The 19,189-nt window shown below is 39.4% G+C and overlaps 1 protein-coding gene across 1 annotated transcript in view; it reads left to right on the forward strand.

Moving 5' to 3' along the window:
• The window catches only part of LOC308564077 (uncharacterized protein), a gene marked incomplete at its 5' end in the record, with an annotated part of 64,962 nt that extends 51,174 nt beyond the window's left edge, over positions 1-13,788 (forward strand). The window contains 5 exons of the mRNA XM_081151778.1: positions 3,805-3,994; positions 6,033-6,160; positions 9,163-9,279; positions 10,714-10,824; positions 13,383-13,788. Coding sequence (XP_081007904.1) covers positions 3,805-3,994; positions 6,033-6,160; positions 9,163-9,279; positions 10,714-10,824; positions 13,383-13,491 — 655 coding nt within the window. The 3' untranslated portion in view covers positions 13,492-13,788. The remainder of the gene's footprint in view (positions 1-3,804; positions 3,995-6,032; positions 6,161-9,162; positions 9,280-10,713; positions 10,825-13,382) is intronic.
• Between the last annotated feature and the right edge of the window lie 5,401 nt (positions 13,789-19,189).

The following is a 19,189-nucleotide window of genomic DNA, read 5'->3' on the forward strand; positions in this document are numbered from 1 at the left end:
TTTATTTTTGGTTAATAATTTCTGTTTGATTACCATATTTATTAAGTGGAAACAAAAACACATTGAGGGGGGTCTAAGATTTGAAAAATAAGTCTGGGCAGGAAGAGGCAAGGTGTACCCCTTGTCAGTTTTCAATGATCCTGCATGAATCAAGGTGAAACTAATTTTAGCAAGTTGGGTTTTCATGCTGTTCTCTAGACTTGATGATGGCTTCCTTCAACTCTTTGTATTTTCACTTTTAATGTAGTGTTCACCAGGGCAGGAGTCTGTAATCTCTCATTTAGCTTTGTGACTCTTCGAGATTGGGGGAAAGTGGCAGATATTGTGAACATTTAGCCAGTAATGTAAAGCTCAGTTTGGAAGCAGCAAAAAGAGGTAGAGAGCATGAAGTGTTGAAACTTAGCCTCTTACAGATGCTCAAGCTTAAGTAAGCTTCGTAACAGCTCCGGAAACCCATTTTCCTCTGTTAACAGTGACAGCTATGATACCCACTTGCCTGGAACAAGAAAGACATTCAACAAATATGAGGCTTTCATTTCTTTCTCTTAGCTGAATTATTGTTTACACTTGGCATTAAACTGAAGTTTGAAAGTGTAGAAAGGGTGTAAAGAGGTCACTCATCCCTGGCAAACTAGCCTTGGTATTGGGCAAGTGTTAAATAATGTGACCTGTGGTATTTTATACTTTCCTGTTATCCTGATAGTAATTTGATCCATTAAATGTTTTTAGAGAGATGACAACATTTTAATATCATTGTAAGTTATTCTAAAGTATACAAAATTAAATGAGGGCTTTGAAAGTTGAATCTATCTACCAAGAATTTAATCTTTTGGGAAATGCAGAATTGTTTGGTCAGATGAAGGAAAGAAATTTTCAGGATTCGTCAATGAGATATTCTTTTTATGGGAAGAAAAAAGGAATAATTCTTTGTAGTTTGAATGACCTGATACCACCAAGCATATCTGTGCAGACTCATCCTCTCTCCTTTCCTTTAGCAGACACATTGATTATCGAGAGCTCTGTCATTGTATACAGCATTTTGATTAAAGGGCTTCTTGTATTGTTCACCTTTTATTACACAGACTGACCTGGTGTTTCTTGCTATCTCTTTCAGTGGCTTTGCAGGTACCATGAAAAGAATACCCTCAGAAAACTGCTTCTTTCTTAGTTTCCTCTGTTAATTGGCTTATAGTTATAGTGCATGGACTTCTTTTTAAAGGATTCTTTTTTTTTTTTTTAATATATCTTTACTGATTTCAGAGAGAGAAAGGAAGAGGGAGAGAGAGAAATAGAAACATCAATGATGAGAGAGTCATTGATTGGCTGCTCCTGCACGGCTCCAATTGGGGATCGAGCCCGCAGCCCAGGCATGTGCCCTGACTGTGATCTCCTGGATCCTAGGCCGACGCTCAACCGCTGAGCCACGCCTGGCTGGGCAGATTCTTATTTCTTCAAACAAGAATAATAAATTTGGGGAAAGAGTTTTCTTAAACAAAAAGTTGGTCACTTTATGACAAGTTTTAGGAAATACTTATGTAGATTTAATACCTAGAATGTACCTAAAGAAAGATTCATTGATATCATTAAGATCAATATATTTTCCTTTTCTTTCTGATGCTAAGTCTTACAGGCATTTTCACACCATGATTTCTGAGTGCTGCATTTGGAAGATTCTTTCAAGTTGGCATGATAGAAATATCACTCTTGACCTTGTTTTTGAAGGATGTTTTAACTTTACTAATTAAGCAGTTACTCAGTGAAGCTCTCTTGAGAGTAAAGGGCCTTTGATTAGGAAAATTTCCTAATTGGGTAGGACCTCTCATCATAAAACAGTCATAACATGTTGATTATAGTTGTACCATTAGGAATTCCATTGCTTAACACAAATGGATTATGAAATAATTTGATTAACCTAAGTCAATTTTAGCCTAGAGATATTTGGAAACATAACAAAGACCAAGTCACCTTAGCAATCCAAGAGCCTAAGGAAAGAGGATGGGCTTTTGATTCATGATAGCAAAAATAAATATTGTACAACAGAGTTTGGGTTTTTATATAGTAGCAATCCTCCAATGATTGCTAATGTCTAATACCTATTTTTCTCTGTCTCTTGACTTGCATTTAAAATTTTTTATGAAAATATTCATGAATACACAAAAGAAGAATTGTATGTAGAATTCCTGTGTACCCCTCATCCAGCTGTATAATTATCAGTATTTTGTCAATATTGTATCATCAATCTGCTCCACTTTTTTGTTTGCTGTGATGATTTAAAATCAAATCCCAGGTATATTATTTCACCTATAAACACTTAATCATTCACCTCTGTCAGTATATGCTAAGACTTACATAGGGCTCCATTTCCTCATTTCCTAGAGATACTAAAGGGTTTACCTGCAGCTGTGCCTTTCATATGAAAACCAACCAATCCAAAGCCCATACTTTCCAACCACTTCCCTTCACCTAGCTTTTACACTCCACACCACTAATCTGCCTGCCCAGGTCACCACAGGGCCAGGTACCAGACAATTAGGGACAGCCTCAATGCCCTAGAGCCCACAGAAATTTTTCAAATGAGCCAATTCTAAGCCTGCTTATTCTGTTTCACCCATTTCTTCCTGTGGAAACCACAATAAAGGCTCTTGCCCATGTGGATTTTCTTCTTACTCCCTCTGCCCCTTGGCTGACCTTGGTGCTTCTCCATGTGGCCCAGTGTGGTGTGGCAAGCCCACTTCCCTTGGGAACTGTGAGTAGAACATATTCCCTTTTCAATGGATTCACCATACCTGGATAATAATACATCCTACATTTTAAAACAGGATAGTAAAGGCTGAGTAAAACCTCTTGAGAGTAGCACAGATTAAGTCAGTGCAACTTCTCCTGTAATCTGCCTTTAACCATATATGCTACTGTCCAATGTGAGTGTATTAATGTTGTCGATCAGTATGATTCATGGATTCCACATTTGTGAATTTGCCTACTTGCTAAAATTTATTTTTAACCCCCAAATCAATATTCCTGGTGCTTTCTTGGTAATTTGTAGACATGTGCAGACTGGTGACAAATTTGAGTTGCTGAAAGTGCATGTTTACAGCTGAGATCCAATCTTTTTTCAGCTCTCATACTAAAGAAGTATCCTTTTTGTGATCTATTTAATGGCATGTTTTTCACATTTCTGTGATTCTTTTGTGTGATTTTGCTGTTTGAATGTCCCCCAAACATTGTACTGAAGTGCTGTCTAGTATTTCTAAGTGCTAGAAGGCTGTGAAATGCCTTATGGAGAAAATACGTGTGTCAAATTAGCTTTGTTTAGGCGTTTAGGCATGAGTTACAGTGCTGTTGGCCATTAGTTCAATGTTAATGAATCAACAATATGTATTAACCAAGGTGTTTTTAAATTGAAACTCATATAAAAAAGGTCATGTATTGATCAATTGACAAAAATTTTATGACTGGAGGGAGGCTTGAAGGAACCTAACCCAGTGTGTCCCTTAGAAGCAATGATTATGTACTAATCCAGTGTTTGCAGCAGTGTTATAGAACATAGTCATCATGAGTAAGGACAGCCAACATTGCTTGGATTTGCTGAGGATATCATGCTTGTGAATTTTATTCATCCATTGATTAAATTTACCAACTCATTCCATGTTATTTGCACTATATATCCACTTCTCAAATATGACATTAAAATGCAGACTTCCCACCATGAAAAAGTAAAAATGTCACACAGGTGGTTTAGGGATCTGCTCTTGTGCTTTGGATCAGGGGGCACAGTATTTCACTGTTTTTCTTTTCCTTCCTTAGTCTCCACAAAATAGAAGTATTTGGCTGCCTTGCTCTTACCTCCAGGAGCATAGGTTCCCTGGCCCTTCAGTGTCCACGCCTGCAGATCTTGAACATCGGGAGAGTCCCCAAGGTTTCTGAGACCTGCCTGGTCGGGAGCCTGGAGAACTTACGAGAAGTAACTGCACTTAATGTTGCTGGCCTCAAAATGGTGAGACTTCTTGGACTCAGACTGACTTTTTAATTGGTCTTTATATCCTATGTTTTCAGAGCATGAAACTCGTGTTGCTCTCATGGCTTTCACACCTCATCATGAAGCAATGCTCTGAAATGGGCATTGAAGGGGGAAAAGAACCCCATAGTACCTGTGTGATAGAAAAGGTTTGGACGTAGGATTATTTCTACTCAAAAGATATAGAAGTCGACCCATTAACTGGATCTTTTGTTAGTTTTGAAACGGAACTAATATTTAAGGTAATTCAGTTAAAACTATTGAACAAATAACACATAATGATGATGATGATATCTGTCATTTATTGAGCCCCTCCCATGCTCCAGGAACTGTATGAGGCACTAGTTACATTAACTCATTAGCTTGCCATCTTCCCTGTGTGAGAAGTAGCATTATCCCCAGGAAGAGTCATTGAGATTCTAGGAGTCGGAAGAGGCACAGCACTGGTCACAAAGCCGTTAAGCCTGGACCCAGGCTTGCTGATACCTTCGCCTCTCCATACCCCACTGGCTTCCTTCTGTGTGGAAGGAGGAGGCCTGCCTTCTTCCTCTAGATATGATTAGCCAGAAGGTGATGTCACCAGGGGAGAGGCTGATTTTTACAAGCTGAATGCTGATTGCAATTCTGTGAACTTGTAGTGGACGGTACTTCTGACCGAGAACAGATTGTTATGCTTTTTGATACTGGTTGATTGGAAGCCAGAGAAAGAATATTCCGATATAAGCAGTTCAATTATAAATTTTATGTGAGTGGTTTCCTTTTTTATAGCTTCATCTTGGGCTCTGACGTGTCCTTACCTTGAATTCTGCTCTGAATGAAGTAATGAGGGAAGAACAACACTGTATTTCTTTTTCTTTCTAATCAGAATGTCATGTCCTTGAAAGAAATCCTCCATTAAAAGTTGACTGTCTGCTCTTAGCTTGCTTGATGATATATTTAGATATGTTTGGGGAAGTCTTTTACAAACTCAAAATTCTGGGAAGGAGTAAGCTCTCATTCTTAGTCTCTTTTAACTCAAAACTGCAACTACACGCAGCAACAATAGCTTAATTTAACTCAATTTCTAGGCATTCACTTCCTATATGTGTGTATATCCATCTGTATATAAAGGGATAGGACTTTCAAAAGCCTATCTATTATAAATTATGACAGGGAAAATCTGGGTCTGTGTTCAGTGCTTAGTACCATCCCAGTTGCATTTAGGTGATTATTAGTGATTTTTAAATAATAATGATGATATTAGGGAGTGGAATAAAATCTTCATATTAATAGAGTACTAAGTAGTCATTAATATAATGGTTAAAAAAACATAACAAGTTGTGGTTAACATAAGCAGAAAAATCACATAAAATCTTGGGGTTAATCATAGGTTAGATTTGATAGTTTTATGTTTATGAGGTTCCAGTTTGGTATGCTTTAATCCTCAATTTCTTAGTGATTCATAACTCATTTTATTCTAAGAATAATTTAAAACTGAACCCACTAGGCCAGTGGGTTCAGTTTTAAATTACTCAGTGGGTTCAGTTTTAAATTACTTGACATGAACTTTAGAATCTTATAACTAATTCCATTTTATGTCATTAGTTTATCAAGGTCTTTCTTATTTTATTTTATTATTAGAGAACCTGGGTGCTTGCATCTGATGACTGACTTATCGGTTTAATTCTCAACTGAAAGTGCTTTGGAAACAATATGGGCTTTGGAACCATCAGTCCTAGATATGACTGTTAGCCTCCAAAAGACATTTAACTCCCACCAATTCCTTACTTGTAAAGTGGGGATATTAACATCTATTTTGTAGAATCACCACAAGGATTAGAGCTAGTGCATATTAGGTGCCTCGCTCGGAATCTGACACTCATTGGGCAGTCCTCAAGTGAGAACTATTAATATTACGGCGATGATGATGATTATAAAACCTCTGAAAAAAATGCACATTTTAATCTCTAACACACTTGATTCATTGCCCTGTCTTCTCTGTGATTGAAAATAAATTCTTGTTTGTTTCCTCCTGTAGGTGAGGGACCAGATCGTTCATCTTATTGTGACGCTGTGCCCTAAACTGGACAGTCTGGTGCTCAGCTCCTGCTCTCGGGTAACAGACGTGAGCTTGGTGGAAATCAGCACCTACCTGCGAGCCCTCAGGTACCTCCCCCTCTGTGCGCCTCCTAACCAGACCCCAGCAGAGTGCTCACATCCTTTTTCAGGACTGTGGCTTTGGTCTCTTCATTTTTCTTTTCTTAAATCACTGGAATAACCAATAGACTCTGGGTGATGTATAAATTAGAAGCTGAGGCTCTGCCTGGTACATTTCTGTGTCTTGGCAGAGCATCCAGCATCCTTCTGTGAAGTCACCTGACCTGTCAAAACTGATTGGAATAGAATAAAACAAAGGAAAAGCTTGGGGATGTGTGAGATTTTGTTTGACCAAAGATTTTATTTTGAAGGACAAATTTAGGCTATAATTTCAACAACAGCACTGTGTGCATGCTGTATTCCTAAAGGGCCTGCCTTGCATTAACAATAAATGGTTCTACCACCTCTTCCTTTCATCATCAATCGTAACAAGAAGTGGGATGGTGTGAAGAGGTGAGGGGAGGCGGGGTAGTCATAGAGGAAATGCCCTCCATAGCGGGAGCCTCCCTGCCCATGAGTATTCACCAGAGAAAGGCGTGGCATTAAAAGCGATGCTCTAAAGGGTCTGAGCCACAGCACTATTTGCTTAATTTATTCTCGTCTGCAACCCTTTCCTCCACTTTTTTTTAACCATGAATTACAGAGCTGCAAAGGACAATGGGTAGCAACCACCTGTCTTTATGTAACATGGTGTAATCAGCCTCTGTTCCAGTTACTATTGCTGCATAACCAACCACCCTGGAACTGAGTGGTGTAAAACAACCATCTTATTAGACTCACAGATTCCGTGGTTTGTGGATTTGGAAGGGCATAGGAATGATAGATAGCTTATCTCTGTCTGGGACCTCAGCTGGGAAGATTAAAGGTTTGGATGACTTAATAGTTCGTTCTAGAATCATCTGGAGGTTCCTTCACTCACACATCTAACAACTTGAACTCTGGACTCAGCTGATACTTTCAACCAGAGAAACTACACATGGCCTTCCCTGATGGTTTGGGCTTCCTCCTAGCGTGTCAGCCTCAGGATAGTGAAACTTCTGACATGGCTGCTCAGGGCTCAAGGATCAGTTTCCCAGGAAACGAGGAGGAAGCTACATCATCTTGTGTGAACTAGCCTTGAAATTCATGTAGTGTCATTTCCTCTGTACTCTATTGATTGAAGGAATGACACGTGTGCCCAGTTTTATAAGAGGGCATTTAGATATAACCTGTCAATTGGAGGAATGTCAAATAATTCTGCAGTCATTTAAAAAAAGTTGCCACTACCCACTCCAGAGTTGAGGCACCTAAGAGTCAGAAACGATCAATAACTTTACATAACTTCTAAATTAATTATAGACTTAGAATTTTTGAGCTGAAGAAAACCTTAAAGATCCTCTAATGCAAACACTTGTTTAAATAATGAGGATATTATCCAGGCTGAGAGATGCGGTGATGTGCCCAAGCTCACATAGCTAGGCAATGGCAGGGCTGGAATGAGATCCTCAGGCATCTAACAAGACCTCTCTCCACTGCACTGAATGAGTGGCAGCAATTGAGCAGCGCTCACCCCAAAGCACTCTCTCTCATGGAAGAGAACTTTGAAATGGAAATGGTGCCAGCAGTAGCATCGAAGACTGCACAAAGTGGTGACCACAGCTAAAAACATGAGGGGTAGAGCAATAGCTGGGAAATCCATCAATATGCTACTCTGCTGATACTACAACCTTCTGTTTGATTAGCACTCTCACAGACGCATGTGTATTTAATCATCACAGTAACTCTAAATGTTAAGCAGTTATTCCCCCCCCCACTTTTTTTCCAAGGAAAACTGGGGCTCCAAGGAATTAAGTAACTCGACCAAATATGCCTGGGTAGAAGATGGCAGTGTGGGCCTCCACATCGTCGTCTGGCTGCACATCTTCGGCTGTAATTTTCTGAATGGGAAACTGTTTTAATCTCTAACATGCAACATATAAAGACAGGGGTACTTTGGCTCTATGGAAGTTTACATTCTAAGAGGGAAGGTCGTGAATATCGTGGAATGTGTTGTAGGACATGAAGCCAGCACTGACCCCAGCCCCTGACCCCATCTGGTGAGCTTTCCATGACCCAAGAAAGTCCTCTTTCCTTTAGAAGAGGGAAAGGGCGTAAAGGGCAAGCAGTGCCACTCCCGCTGCCAGCGGTGCACCCCTTCTTGGATGGCTCCCATCCACGTCAAGCAGAGACTTTCAGAAATGGGTGTTTGCTTCCATGGAGAAGCATGGCACGCGAAGTATAGTGGTTCCTGGAAATAAGGTCCTAGAGGAGAAGACCCTAAAGGGGATTTTTGTCTCATAAGCTCGAAGGGTTATGAACTGATTCTTCAAGGTGACTTTAGAGATGAAAGAAGAAAGATTAATAATATGAAATGTAAATAATATAAACAATAAAAATTAATAACATGATTATTATTATTATATCTGTGTAGATGTCTATATATACAAGCTCTTCTCTATTATGAAAGATAAGCTATTTTTGCTCTTGTAAAAATTTAATAATGGTGTCTCAAATAGCTTTTCATTTAGAAAAGCCTTTATTTCTTGATTTTGATATTTAAGAATACTTAAATGAAAGCAAACATATTTGAGCTTTATTTGAACTCTGATCATGGAAATCTTATTTATGTTATCTTTAATACCTTTTAAAAATAATTTTCATGATCAGGACATTCTATGAAAATCTACGTAAGGCTAAGCCTGTTTAGGCACTTTGAGCTCATGGTACTTAACCAAGAAGATGTGGGAAGCATAGAAGACAGAGCCCTGTCTCTGGGAGTGTGAGCACTGCAGTGTGGTTTGAGTTGCATTGGCACATGTGTTCTTTATAATTCCATTGAAGTATCCTTTCCTTTCAGCTAGTTAGTCAAATATGAGGCTAATGTTTCTCCACACAGAAACACCAACTCTTGAATAACTAACTAGAAGAGGGGAAACTGAGTGTGCCAATTTGTGAAAAACTCCTATTCAGTCCTTTGTACTTGAACTCTACAGGTATCTCGATGTGAGTGGATGCGAGCAGGTAACCAATGCAGGAATCCATGCGTTGGCCAGAGGCTGCCACCAGCTCAAGTATCTGGACCTAAGTTCTACAGGGATAAGCAAAAGAGGGTAGGAACTGTGTAGATTATGCTTTTTATCCAATTGCTTTAAGAAAATGAATCATGAGTCAATTACCCTTTTCAGTTTATTTAAGGTCAGTGTTGGGGAAAAGCCCTAAAAGCCTAAATTCAGGATTGATACCAAAGAACTGACCCATAGTCTAATTTAAATTCATAAGAGCTTTAGTAAGAGAAACTTACATCCACGGGCAAAGCATCTCTCTCCCAGTGCTGGCGGCCAGGAAAAATCCACACCCCTCCCAGGACAGGATCTCTTTTAATGGGGGGTTAATAGTAAAACCGTACGGTGGGTAGTCAGGTAGACCACCAGAAAGGACAACGTATTCTTAAGTTAACAGATAACACGAGGCAGTTATCACACTCCACACGTTCATTAACCTCCTTCCTGGGGGCCTGGCGTGTGTCTTGGATGGCATTCTGATTTTCTGCGTATTCAGCCAAGCCTGAGAGTTAAACTGTCACAGAGGGTTAAACAGAGAATCCAGCATTTCCCAGACGCCTTTGCTGCTGGAACCATATTGCATCTAAAGTGAGTTCCCCTACAACCAGTGATTTTCACATTTTATGTGCATCAGGATCCCATGGAAGACTTGCCAAAACAGAGTGGTGAGCCCCACCCCTGGGTTTTCTCATTCAGTGAGTCAGGGGTGAAGGCCCCCAAATTTCTAACAATTTTCCAGGTGATGATGATGCTGTTAGTCCAGGAGCCATCCTTTGAGAACTAGTGATTTAGGTTGTACAGAGAGATCCCTTGTCCTGGAAGAGGCTTTTTTACTCTGAGAACCTAGGAAGGGCTTACATCACAGCAAAGCATACAATTTTGGACGTGCTTCAGCTTCACCTTGCTGGCCCCAGCCTCTCTTCTCTTTCTCTCCTCCCCCAATCAGGAGGAAGAAAAACCTATCCCTGTCCACCAAAGGTGGCAGAACTATCACATGTTATTCTGCAGATTCTCTCCTCCGACAAGAGTCAGTAAGGATCATTTCACCAACACCCTAGCGTCTCTTCAGGGAGTAATTCTGGTGTCAGATGTTAAGATAATGACGTTACTTTCACCAGTTATTATTAAATACACATCAGAATAACACTAATAATTCTCTGGATTTATCTACTATTAGTATTTCTCTAAGAACCTCAAAATGAAACTCTGACATCTTTACCTTATCATTTTTACATTTTTGCTTGATTTTTATGGTTTGGGAATTTTAATTAGGTGTGTTCATCGTGTGCATTTCTTTCAGGAAGTTCTGTTTGCAGTGTCAGCATAGTTGGGAGGTCAGGAGCAGGAGGCGAGGAGGGACGGGGTGAGGTTAGTGGATAGGCAGGGTCAAGGTAAATCTGAGGGCTGAGTTTTTAAAAACTTTGTGAAAAGCTCATTTGATTATCTGTTTTAATAACTTTTTGCCCTCTTTCTCCTTTCTAGAGTTTGTTCATTGGCTAATTATTGTCATATTAGTTTGGAATGTGTGAAACTCAGTTTCTGCAAGGATGTCACCCTGGATGTGGTTAAAAAACTTTGCAAAAACTGTAGACGGTAAGAGAATGGTGATTTGGCCTCTTGTGTCTCTTTTAGTCTTAAGTCTCACCACGAAGTGAAGAGAGACCTTGATAATAATGTGCTTTGGTTTGTGCTTCTTTATAAATCCTCATGGTTGTTTCACCACCACTCCCCTTTTTAACACAGAGTTCTAGCAATCATTAAATATTTCCCAGAAAATACTGACTTCATTTAAGACTAAACCAAGTTTTCATGACCTCAAATAGCAGGAAATATATTCCTTTGTACTGTGGAATTCATAAAAAAGTTCTGAAAAAAATATTTGGAAAAATTTAAGTGAAATACCTATCAGTTACATTGGCCCTTTCCTTAGAATACCATTGACTAGAATTACACAAGATGAGAAAGAAAAACATCTCAGGACTTATCAGAGTAGAAGTGACCATTTTAGGTCTCCCGTATTTCAAAAACGACTTCATTAGGTCCTAGTCCACTCGGTGAAATCTGAGGGTTTTGAGTGTAGTCTAAGATATTTGTAATGAATTAATCTTTCATGAAATGGGGGAATCCAAAGAGCAAATACTTCTATAAAAAACCCTGGGACTTTTAGGTTTTAAAACCAGTGAAACAGCGGAACAGTTTGAAGAAATTTAGTTTGCCAATTGTAAACATCTTGTAAAAATTAACTAATAATTTACTATTGGAAAACAGGAATTGAGAGCTTAAAAGACACTTAAATCTACATTGTTTTGAAAATCCTCTTTAAAGGTATGGCATTCTCAACAAATGTGTTGGCAGGCAAAGAAATCTGTCTTCTACCATCTTGTTGTATGGTGCAAATGTGACCTCTTACTTATTTTTTTAAAGCTAGCTTTCCATTTTATTCACCCACCTTCTATAACACTAAAGACTTGCAAATTAAGGAATACATGTAACATCATTAGAAGTCTTGATTCTGTATTTCCGATTACTACAGTAATGAAGAGTTAGTGTCCTAGTTCATTGCTAAGCTGAGACTCCGGGGCATTGGTGAAAAGAGCCTTATTTGAATTTCTCATCCTTTGAATACTGAATTCTAAAATGCTTTCCAGAGGAATAGGAATGGTTTTAGAATTTTATAGATCTCCTTCTGATTGATCCAGTTTATCTCATTTTGTACTTCTGGGAACAGGAGCTTAATCTTTTTTAGTTTAAAAAAGAGATTAATCTTTAAACATCTCATATTATAGAATTGAGAACAACTTTCTTGCCACAGAGAAATGTACAGTTCTGCATTATTTTGGATGAATATAAATGTATCTCTGATCTAACAATGCACATACTGCATTCCCTGGAACTAAAAGTAGTTTTTGAGTGTGTGAGATCAAATTCACAGGCTTCCCTAGGAAGAAACCCACTGTGGTCTGTCTATTGTTACAATATAAATTTGGGAATATAAAGTTCAGCATGCCCTAAAAAGTTCTAAAATAACTAGTAAATTAATAACAAGGAAATATTGACATGATTATCATTCCAATATTACCAACATTAAAATGAACATAACTGCCTAGTAGTTGTTTATAATTTATAAATCCTGCCTACTTTCAAAAAGCCTTAGGGACTTTTATAGTTAAAACACACATGTACACGCAGCCATATAGCTGAGCAATTCAGAGTTATACCAAAACATTTGATCAGAAGCCAGCTAGAGAAAGAGCAGAAATGGAATTGAGATCAAGCTGAGCAACACAGTTTAACACTGAAGATGAGTTGGAATTGCTGGCAGAGGGTGCAAAATGAGAAAAAGTTACTCTTTTTTGCTTTCTAAACAGAGGCCTGGTTGGTAATTCTTCACTAAAGGCAAAATTAACACATTCTAATAAGAATTTATCAGAGGATTTTTCTAAAATACCAAGAAACTGAAAAGTTTAACAATCAGGAAAAATTGCACAAGATTGTCATCCATTGGTATTTTCTTGTTTTTCAAAATGTTAAATAAATAAATTACCATAATAGAATTTCCACATCCTTCCTTTGCTCTGTCACCATGACTTCACTTTTTTTCCGGTAAGTGGAATTACTATGTTTTTATTGGGTTTGAAGAGTTTTTAGAGGCACTGAAAGTAGAAGACTTGTTTGAAAATAAGGAGACTCTCGTCCAATGCATTAAGTTAACTTGTGCCATGAGATTAGTGAAGCATGTGCTTCCCTCTTTTCTTCATATAGAGCAGGGTTGGCAAACTTTTTCTGTAAAAGGCCAGTGAAAAAATATTTTAGGCTCTGCAGGTCATATGTATCTATTGCAACTACTCAGCTGTAGCATGAAAGTGAATGAGCATGACTGGTTCTTATAAAACTTTATTTATAGACAGTGAGTATCTTTCCCATAGGGCCCAACACAGCTGGTCTTTAATTTTAGATATTCTCATCATTCCTTCACTAACATGACAAAATATACTTGTTATTCTCAAGTTTGATGCTGTCTTTCTCATTTGAGAAACATAAAGTATTAGTGAAAGTAATTTTAAAGATTTTTTCATGCCTTTATAATGCTAAGAATCTACGCTCAACTGTATCTCCTCCACATAATCTGGTCTTTTTTTTTTTTTTTTTAGATTGAAGATTCTCCATCTTTATGGCTGTACCATCACCTCTGACCTGTTCAAAATAAAAGAAACTTACAAAAGAGTTAACATATTTCATGATATTTCTGCCCTTACCTAACATTTTTTAGGAAAATAAAATTTTTAGCAACAAGGGCTTTGAAAAATATACTTAATTAAATATGCCCAGAAATTTTCCAAATTAAAGTGAGATATAAATTATTTTTGAATTTAGATGGAAATAGATAATCAAGTAATAATTGTATGTGAAATTTTGGCATCTGATTATCAAAATAATACATTTTTGTATCCCAAATTACCTTCCTCCCAATAATGATAAAGTAAAAAAGCCAAAATTTTAAATATTGGTATTTTCTTATTTGCATTATTGGTTTAAAATATATTTAAAATTTTACCTGAGATTACTAATTGGTACGTTGCAATTCACTTCTCTTCAGTCATTCAGTGTGCTACGAGAGAAAAATAAGTTGGATAACTCTGGAAGGAGTATTTTCTCTCTTATACCCTTGCGCCATGGTCTTATATGTACTACAACAATGTCACATGTATTGATTGCTTCAGGGCTTGTGTCAGGGCATTACAGTTGCTTCGGGGTAGCCCGCATGTCCCATAGGGTCCTTTAACTGCACACAATGCCATGCCCTTAGACTTGAACCTCTGTAAAGGCTGCTTCGTGCCAAGGAAGTAGATGTGCACTGCTTTTGGCCGGGTTACCCAGACACCGAGATGAGGATTCCTATGAATGGGGAAAGTTAGGGGAGTGGGGCAGCAAGGGCTGGAAAGGGAAGGGGAGTAAGCAATAGCGCAAGGCTGGCATCAAGCAACGCCACCCAGTAGGTTAACTGTCTCAGTCCCGCTGCTGAAGATTGTGCAAGTCAACTCAGAGCTGTTCTACGCAGAGGCCAAGGGAGCTTGAACACTGGTCATTGTTCAAGGCCTACTTCCAGAAGAAATACAGATCGCCAGGCACCCATGGCTCTCTGGACACACAGGCAAAGCCGACTCTAGCAGCCTGAGGGCAGTCCTGCAGCAAGGGCGCAGGGGTGGTGGTTGGGAGGAAATGCGCAGGGGACCTGCGGGGTGGGGCGGGGCAAGGCGGCATCCGCTCCGGGCACTGTGAGGGGAAGCATGCAGCGCACTGACTCGGATGGCCTGGGTTTGAAGAGTACTTCTGTGAGCTGTGTGATTTTAGTCGTATCACTCAATCTGAGATTTAGCTTTCTTGTCTCTAAAATTAGGAAACCTCCCTCATGAAGGATGTTTAAAGGGTTAAATATGATTGCATTGGGCAAAACAGAGAAAGGATCCTGGGCAGAGGAAACAGCATGGAGGAAGTACAGAGTCTTAAAAAAGCGCTTAACGTTTGGGAAACAGTATGGCTGAATGGCAGGGCCCGTGCGCAGTGGATAAGGTGGGGTGTGGAGTCTGTGGGGACACTTGGGAGAGAGCCCTCATCTCTCCTTGGAAGGTCAGGGAAATGATATCTAAGTTAAGGTCTAAAGCAGGGGAGAAAGATATCTGATCAGTATGGTGGAGTGAGCTGAAGTGAGAAATAGCCATCCTACTTCAAACATACAGAGGTATAGCAACAGAAAGGGTGTAATAGGAAGCCAAACTCAAGGCCAGGAAGGTGTGGGAGATTAAAGATGGGCACAAATTCTTTATCGCTCCCCTTGTTGAGATGTGGTAACTATTTACTCTGCCTTTGAGTCTGCGTTGGCCTCGGTGACTAGCTTGGCCAATCGAAGGTGGCTGACCTAACATCCTGGGAGTTTTGAGGGTAGGTTATAAGAAGCATTGAAGCTTTGGCCCAAGACTCTTTGAACACTCACTCTTGGAGTTCTGAGGCTCCCTGTAAGAAGTCTAACCATCTTGAGAGGGAGACCATGTGAAGAAGCCCTGATCCCACATGGAAAGTGAGAGCTGAATTAAAATTTAAAAATTTGTCATTATAATTCACCACATTAACAGAATAAAGGAGGAAGAAACATGATCATCTAAAAACATTCTGGAAGCATCTAACAAAATGTAAAATTCACTCGTGATAAATATTCTCAGCAGTGTAGGAATAGAGGAGAACTTCCTAAACCAAGTAAAGGGCATCTTCAAAAAGGGTGGGGACATCTATAGTTAAGTCCAGCCGGAGAATCTCACTCCTATCTGCTGGGACAGAGTCCTGTATAGGATACAGTGATCGCAAGAGTGAATATCCCAGCATATTCACAGGTCCCACTCACTTGGAAAGGGGAGGAAGATTATACAGAGCATGTACACCAAGGGGTGGGGATTTGGGGTCCACTGTAAGGTCATTCAGCTTATGAAGTTGGCTGTTTTTAATTGTCCAGGAGTTAAACTGGGGTCAATGTGTTTTCACTGGACTTGATTTCTCTCTGTCTCCACTTTCTGCATATATAATAAAATACAGACTTTTATCTTAATTGAGAGGAGCAAGATGTATGAGATACACAGTTTGCTAATGTGGGAAAATGATATGAGCTTTGCTTGGTCATCACATAATGGGATCAGAAGTTTGAAACACAATGCTTCTCGCTCAGTTCTGGTACTGAACGCCTACTCAGCTCTGGTTTGCAAGTTGGTGTTTGATAGTGTTTGGAGGATTATAGAGATAGATAAGTTTTTATAATGAAAGATTTATCAGAGTCTGATAGCTGCCAACACACACACACACACACACAACAACAACAACGCTATATATTGATTATAAATACAATATGCAATCCAAGAGGAAGGTCATCTGGATCTATAATGCTGTTATTTAACAAAACACACAGATAGCCTGGCCGGCATGGCTCAGCAGTTGAGCATCAACCTAAGATCCAGGAGATCATGGTTCCATTCCCAGTCAGGGCACAGGCCCGGGCTGCCGGCTTGATCCCCAGCAGGGGGCGTGCAGGAGGCAGCTGATCAATGACTCTCATCATTGATGTTTCTATCTTTCTCTCTTCCTCTCCCTTCCTCTCTCTGAAATCAATAAATAAAATATTTTAAAAAATCAATAAAAATGTGATAAAATGTTCACATTTGCTAATTCCAGGTAAGTATATATGGGTGTCATATTATTCTTTTCTCTTTTATCATAGTTACATAAAGAGTAAGCAAATCACTATGATGTAAATTTGCCAACACATTGTTCTCTGTAAAGTCTTCAAATGTTTTCCTATAACTTCCTTAGGAACAGTGAGCCTTGAGTAGATATCAGGAGAAAACTAAGACTCAAGCTGTTGCAGGGGTGCATATGTTTGAGAGAGTTCCTGAACGTACTAATTGGGCCCTCAGTGGCAATGCCATTACTTGGATATCCAGTTTCATCTTAACAGGCTTATCGGATCTTTCTGAGACAGAGTAACTAAAATGATAAGTCAGGCTCTGAGGATGGCTGTTGTACCTGAAAGAAATCCTATAGGGTAGATTACAACAGGCTTCCATTAAAAGCCTCTCCCGCTAGGTGGAGAGGAAGTTAAGGGATGGTGCTCATTCCCTATTATAGGAAATTGGGCCAATTTATGATGTAGTAGCAAGGGATAATTTCTCCTGACTGATGGATCACTCTAGTCAGTGTCGAACATGGGGTTTCCCAAAGTATGTTCTCAGGAGCACAAAAATAGAAACATGGAAAGCCCACAGAAATAGAAACAAAATCAAAACAAAACCAAAAACTGAAAGCTTCCATGTCAAATACATTTAGGGAATATTAGATTAAAACAGCTTTCCTTTATCTCATTCAAGAAGGAATACAGTAGGATTCTTTTCCAACTGTATTTGTGTTTTGGAAATGTATTTAATCACACAACTCTTTCTTCTCAATATCGTTTCACTATTCTGAGAAACACGCTCTAACAAGATTATCTCTGATTTTTAAAACCCTGGAGCAGCCAAGAGAAGCTGATCTTTCTAAAAGTCATGCTGATAACTGGAGGCAGGCTCTCCTTACTTACCAATTGACTGGCTCTCAAAGGCTGCTCTGTTCTCCCTGATTCCTTGCTAGCTGTTTCTGGATGCTGAAATAGAAAAGAAATGCCTGCTATTCCTTTCTTCTCCTTTCTTTCTTCTATTTCTTGAAAAAATTAGAGACAGATTATATAACCTTGGCCTTCCCCTGAGTATACTGCTGGGGACATTCAAAAGCATTCCTCAGTACCTTGTGAATGGCTGTGTAGAGGCATTTCACATTTTAGATAAACAGAGTTCCTTACTCTTTCTAAAAACTCCTATTTTCTCACTGATTTACATGAAAACTTCAGATGGACAGTCAATATGTATTTGTTCCTAACAAATGTCTTAAGCCTCCTCCCTGCTTTCCCCAATCTTTTCTGTTACTTAATGATGTACAAACAAACGCTTAAAAATACAAAAGGCAACCCAATATTTATAGGACTCCTTTGGGAATCTTTTTATAAGCTGAAGAGTCCTTTCAAAATGTGGGTGATTCCTCAAGAGAACAGACTAGAAAGTCCAGAAATAAACTCAAACGCACACAGGAATTCAGTACATGCTAAAGGTGGTATTAAAATCCATGAGGAAGAGAGTGTTGAGTAACTGGTGTTGAGAAAAACTATGTAGAAATCCAGAAAAAAAGTGAAATTGAATCTACAATTCACATTTGACCCAAAATAAATTCTAGATGGATCAGCGTTTTAACATGGAAAATAAAACCATGTAAAAGATTTGAAAAAAAAGCATTCCACCCTGTCACTTGAGCTGACATACATGCTAAACAACATCCTTGTGACAAGTCACAATAAAATTGTGGAAACTGATAGGAAAAGCAGGATCCAACCCTTCCACTGAGGCTGGAGAATGATTTGCTCAGGCAGGAGAGAGAAAAGCTAAGAGATATTTTATACTTACATTTTGTCATCACAGTAAAGAGCTGTAAGGTTAGTTATGTAATCAGTTATGTCATACTTTGGGGACAGTAGTAGTCCTGATGGAGACTAAGGGAGAGGTGTTTGATATAAAAGGTGGGACCAGATTGGAGAGGACTTCCAATGCCCAGATGAAGAGTTTACCCTTGGTTCTCTTTTACTGGGAGTCTTCTGGGGTTTATGAACTAGGCTGCAGATTCTCAGCCTCTGCACTATTTATACTTTTGGTCCGGTAATTCTTTGTTATGCGAGGCTGGCCCTGTGCCTCATAGGATGTTCAGCAGCATTTTTGGCTTCTGCTTAGTATATGCTAGTAGCATCTTCCCCTTTTCCACCTGTGACAACCAAACTATTTCCAGTGGTTGCCAAATGTCTCCTGGGGAACAGAATTACTATCAAGTAAGATGTATTGATCTCTAGAATGACAGAATAATTAGTACTTAAGAAGGACTGCCCAGGTCTGGCCCATGTGGCTCAGTGGTTGAGCTTCTACTCATGAACAGGGATACCATGGCTCGATTCCCTGTCAAGGCACAGGCCTGGGTTGCAGGCTCGATCCCCAGGAGGGGGCGTGCAGGAGCAGCCGACCAATGACTCTCTCTCATCATTGATGTTTTTTTCTCTCTCTCTCCCTCTCCTTTCCTCTCTCTAAAACCAATAAAAACATATTCAAAAAAAAAAAGGACTGTCCAGCTGTTGTAGAATGAGTAGGAGGTCGGCAGGGACAGGAACTGGAGAGAATGTGTTAGACACTCCCTGGTACCCTAGGTATGGTATATTGTTGTAGTAAGGGCCTCCAATAAAGTAGATCTCCCTGTACCCATGGCCTTGAATAGTCGGTACCCTCCCACATTGATGTACGGCCTGGCGTGTGACTTGCTTTGATCAATGGAATATCAGCAAACAGGACAC

The sequence above is a fragment of the Miniopterus schreibersii genome (genome assembly GCF_964146895.1).
Source record: "Miniopterus schreibersii genome assembly, chromosome: 11".
Taxonomy (NCBI): domain Eukaryota; kingdom Metazoa; phylum Chordata; class Mammalia; order Chiroptera; family Miniopteridae; genus Miniopterus; species Miniopterus schreibersii.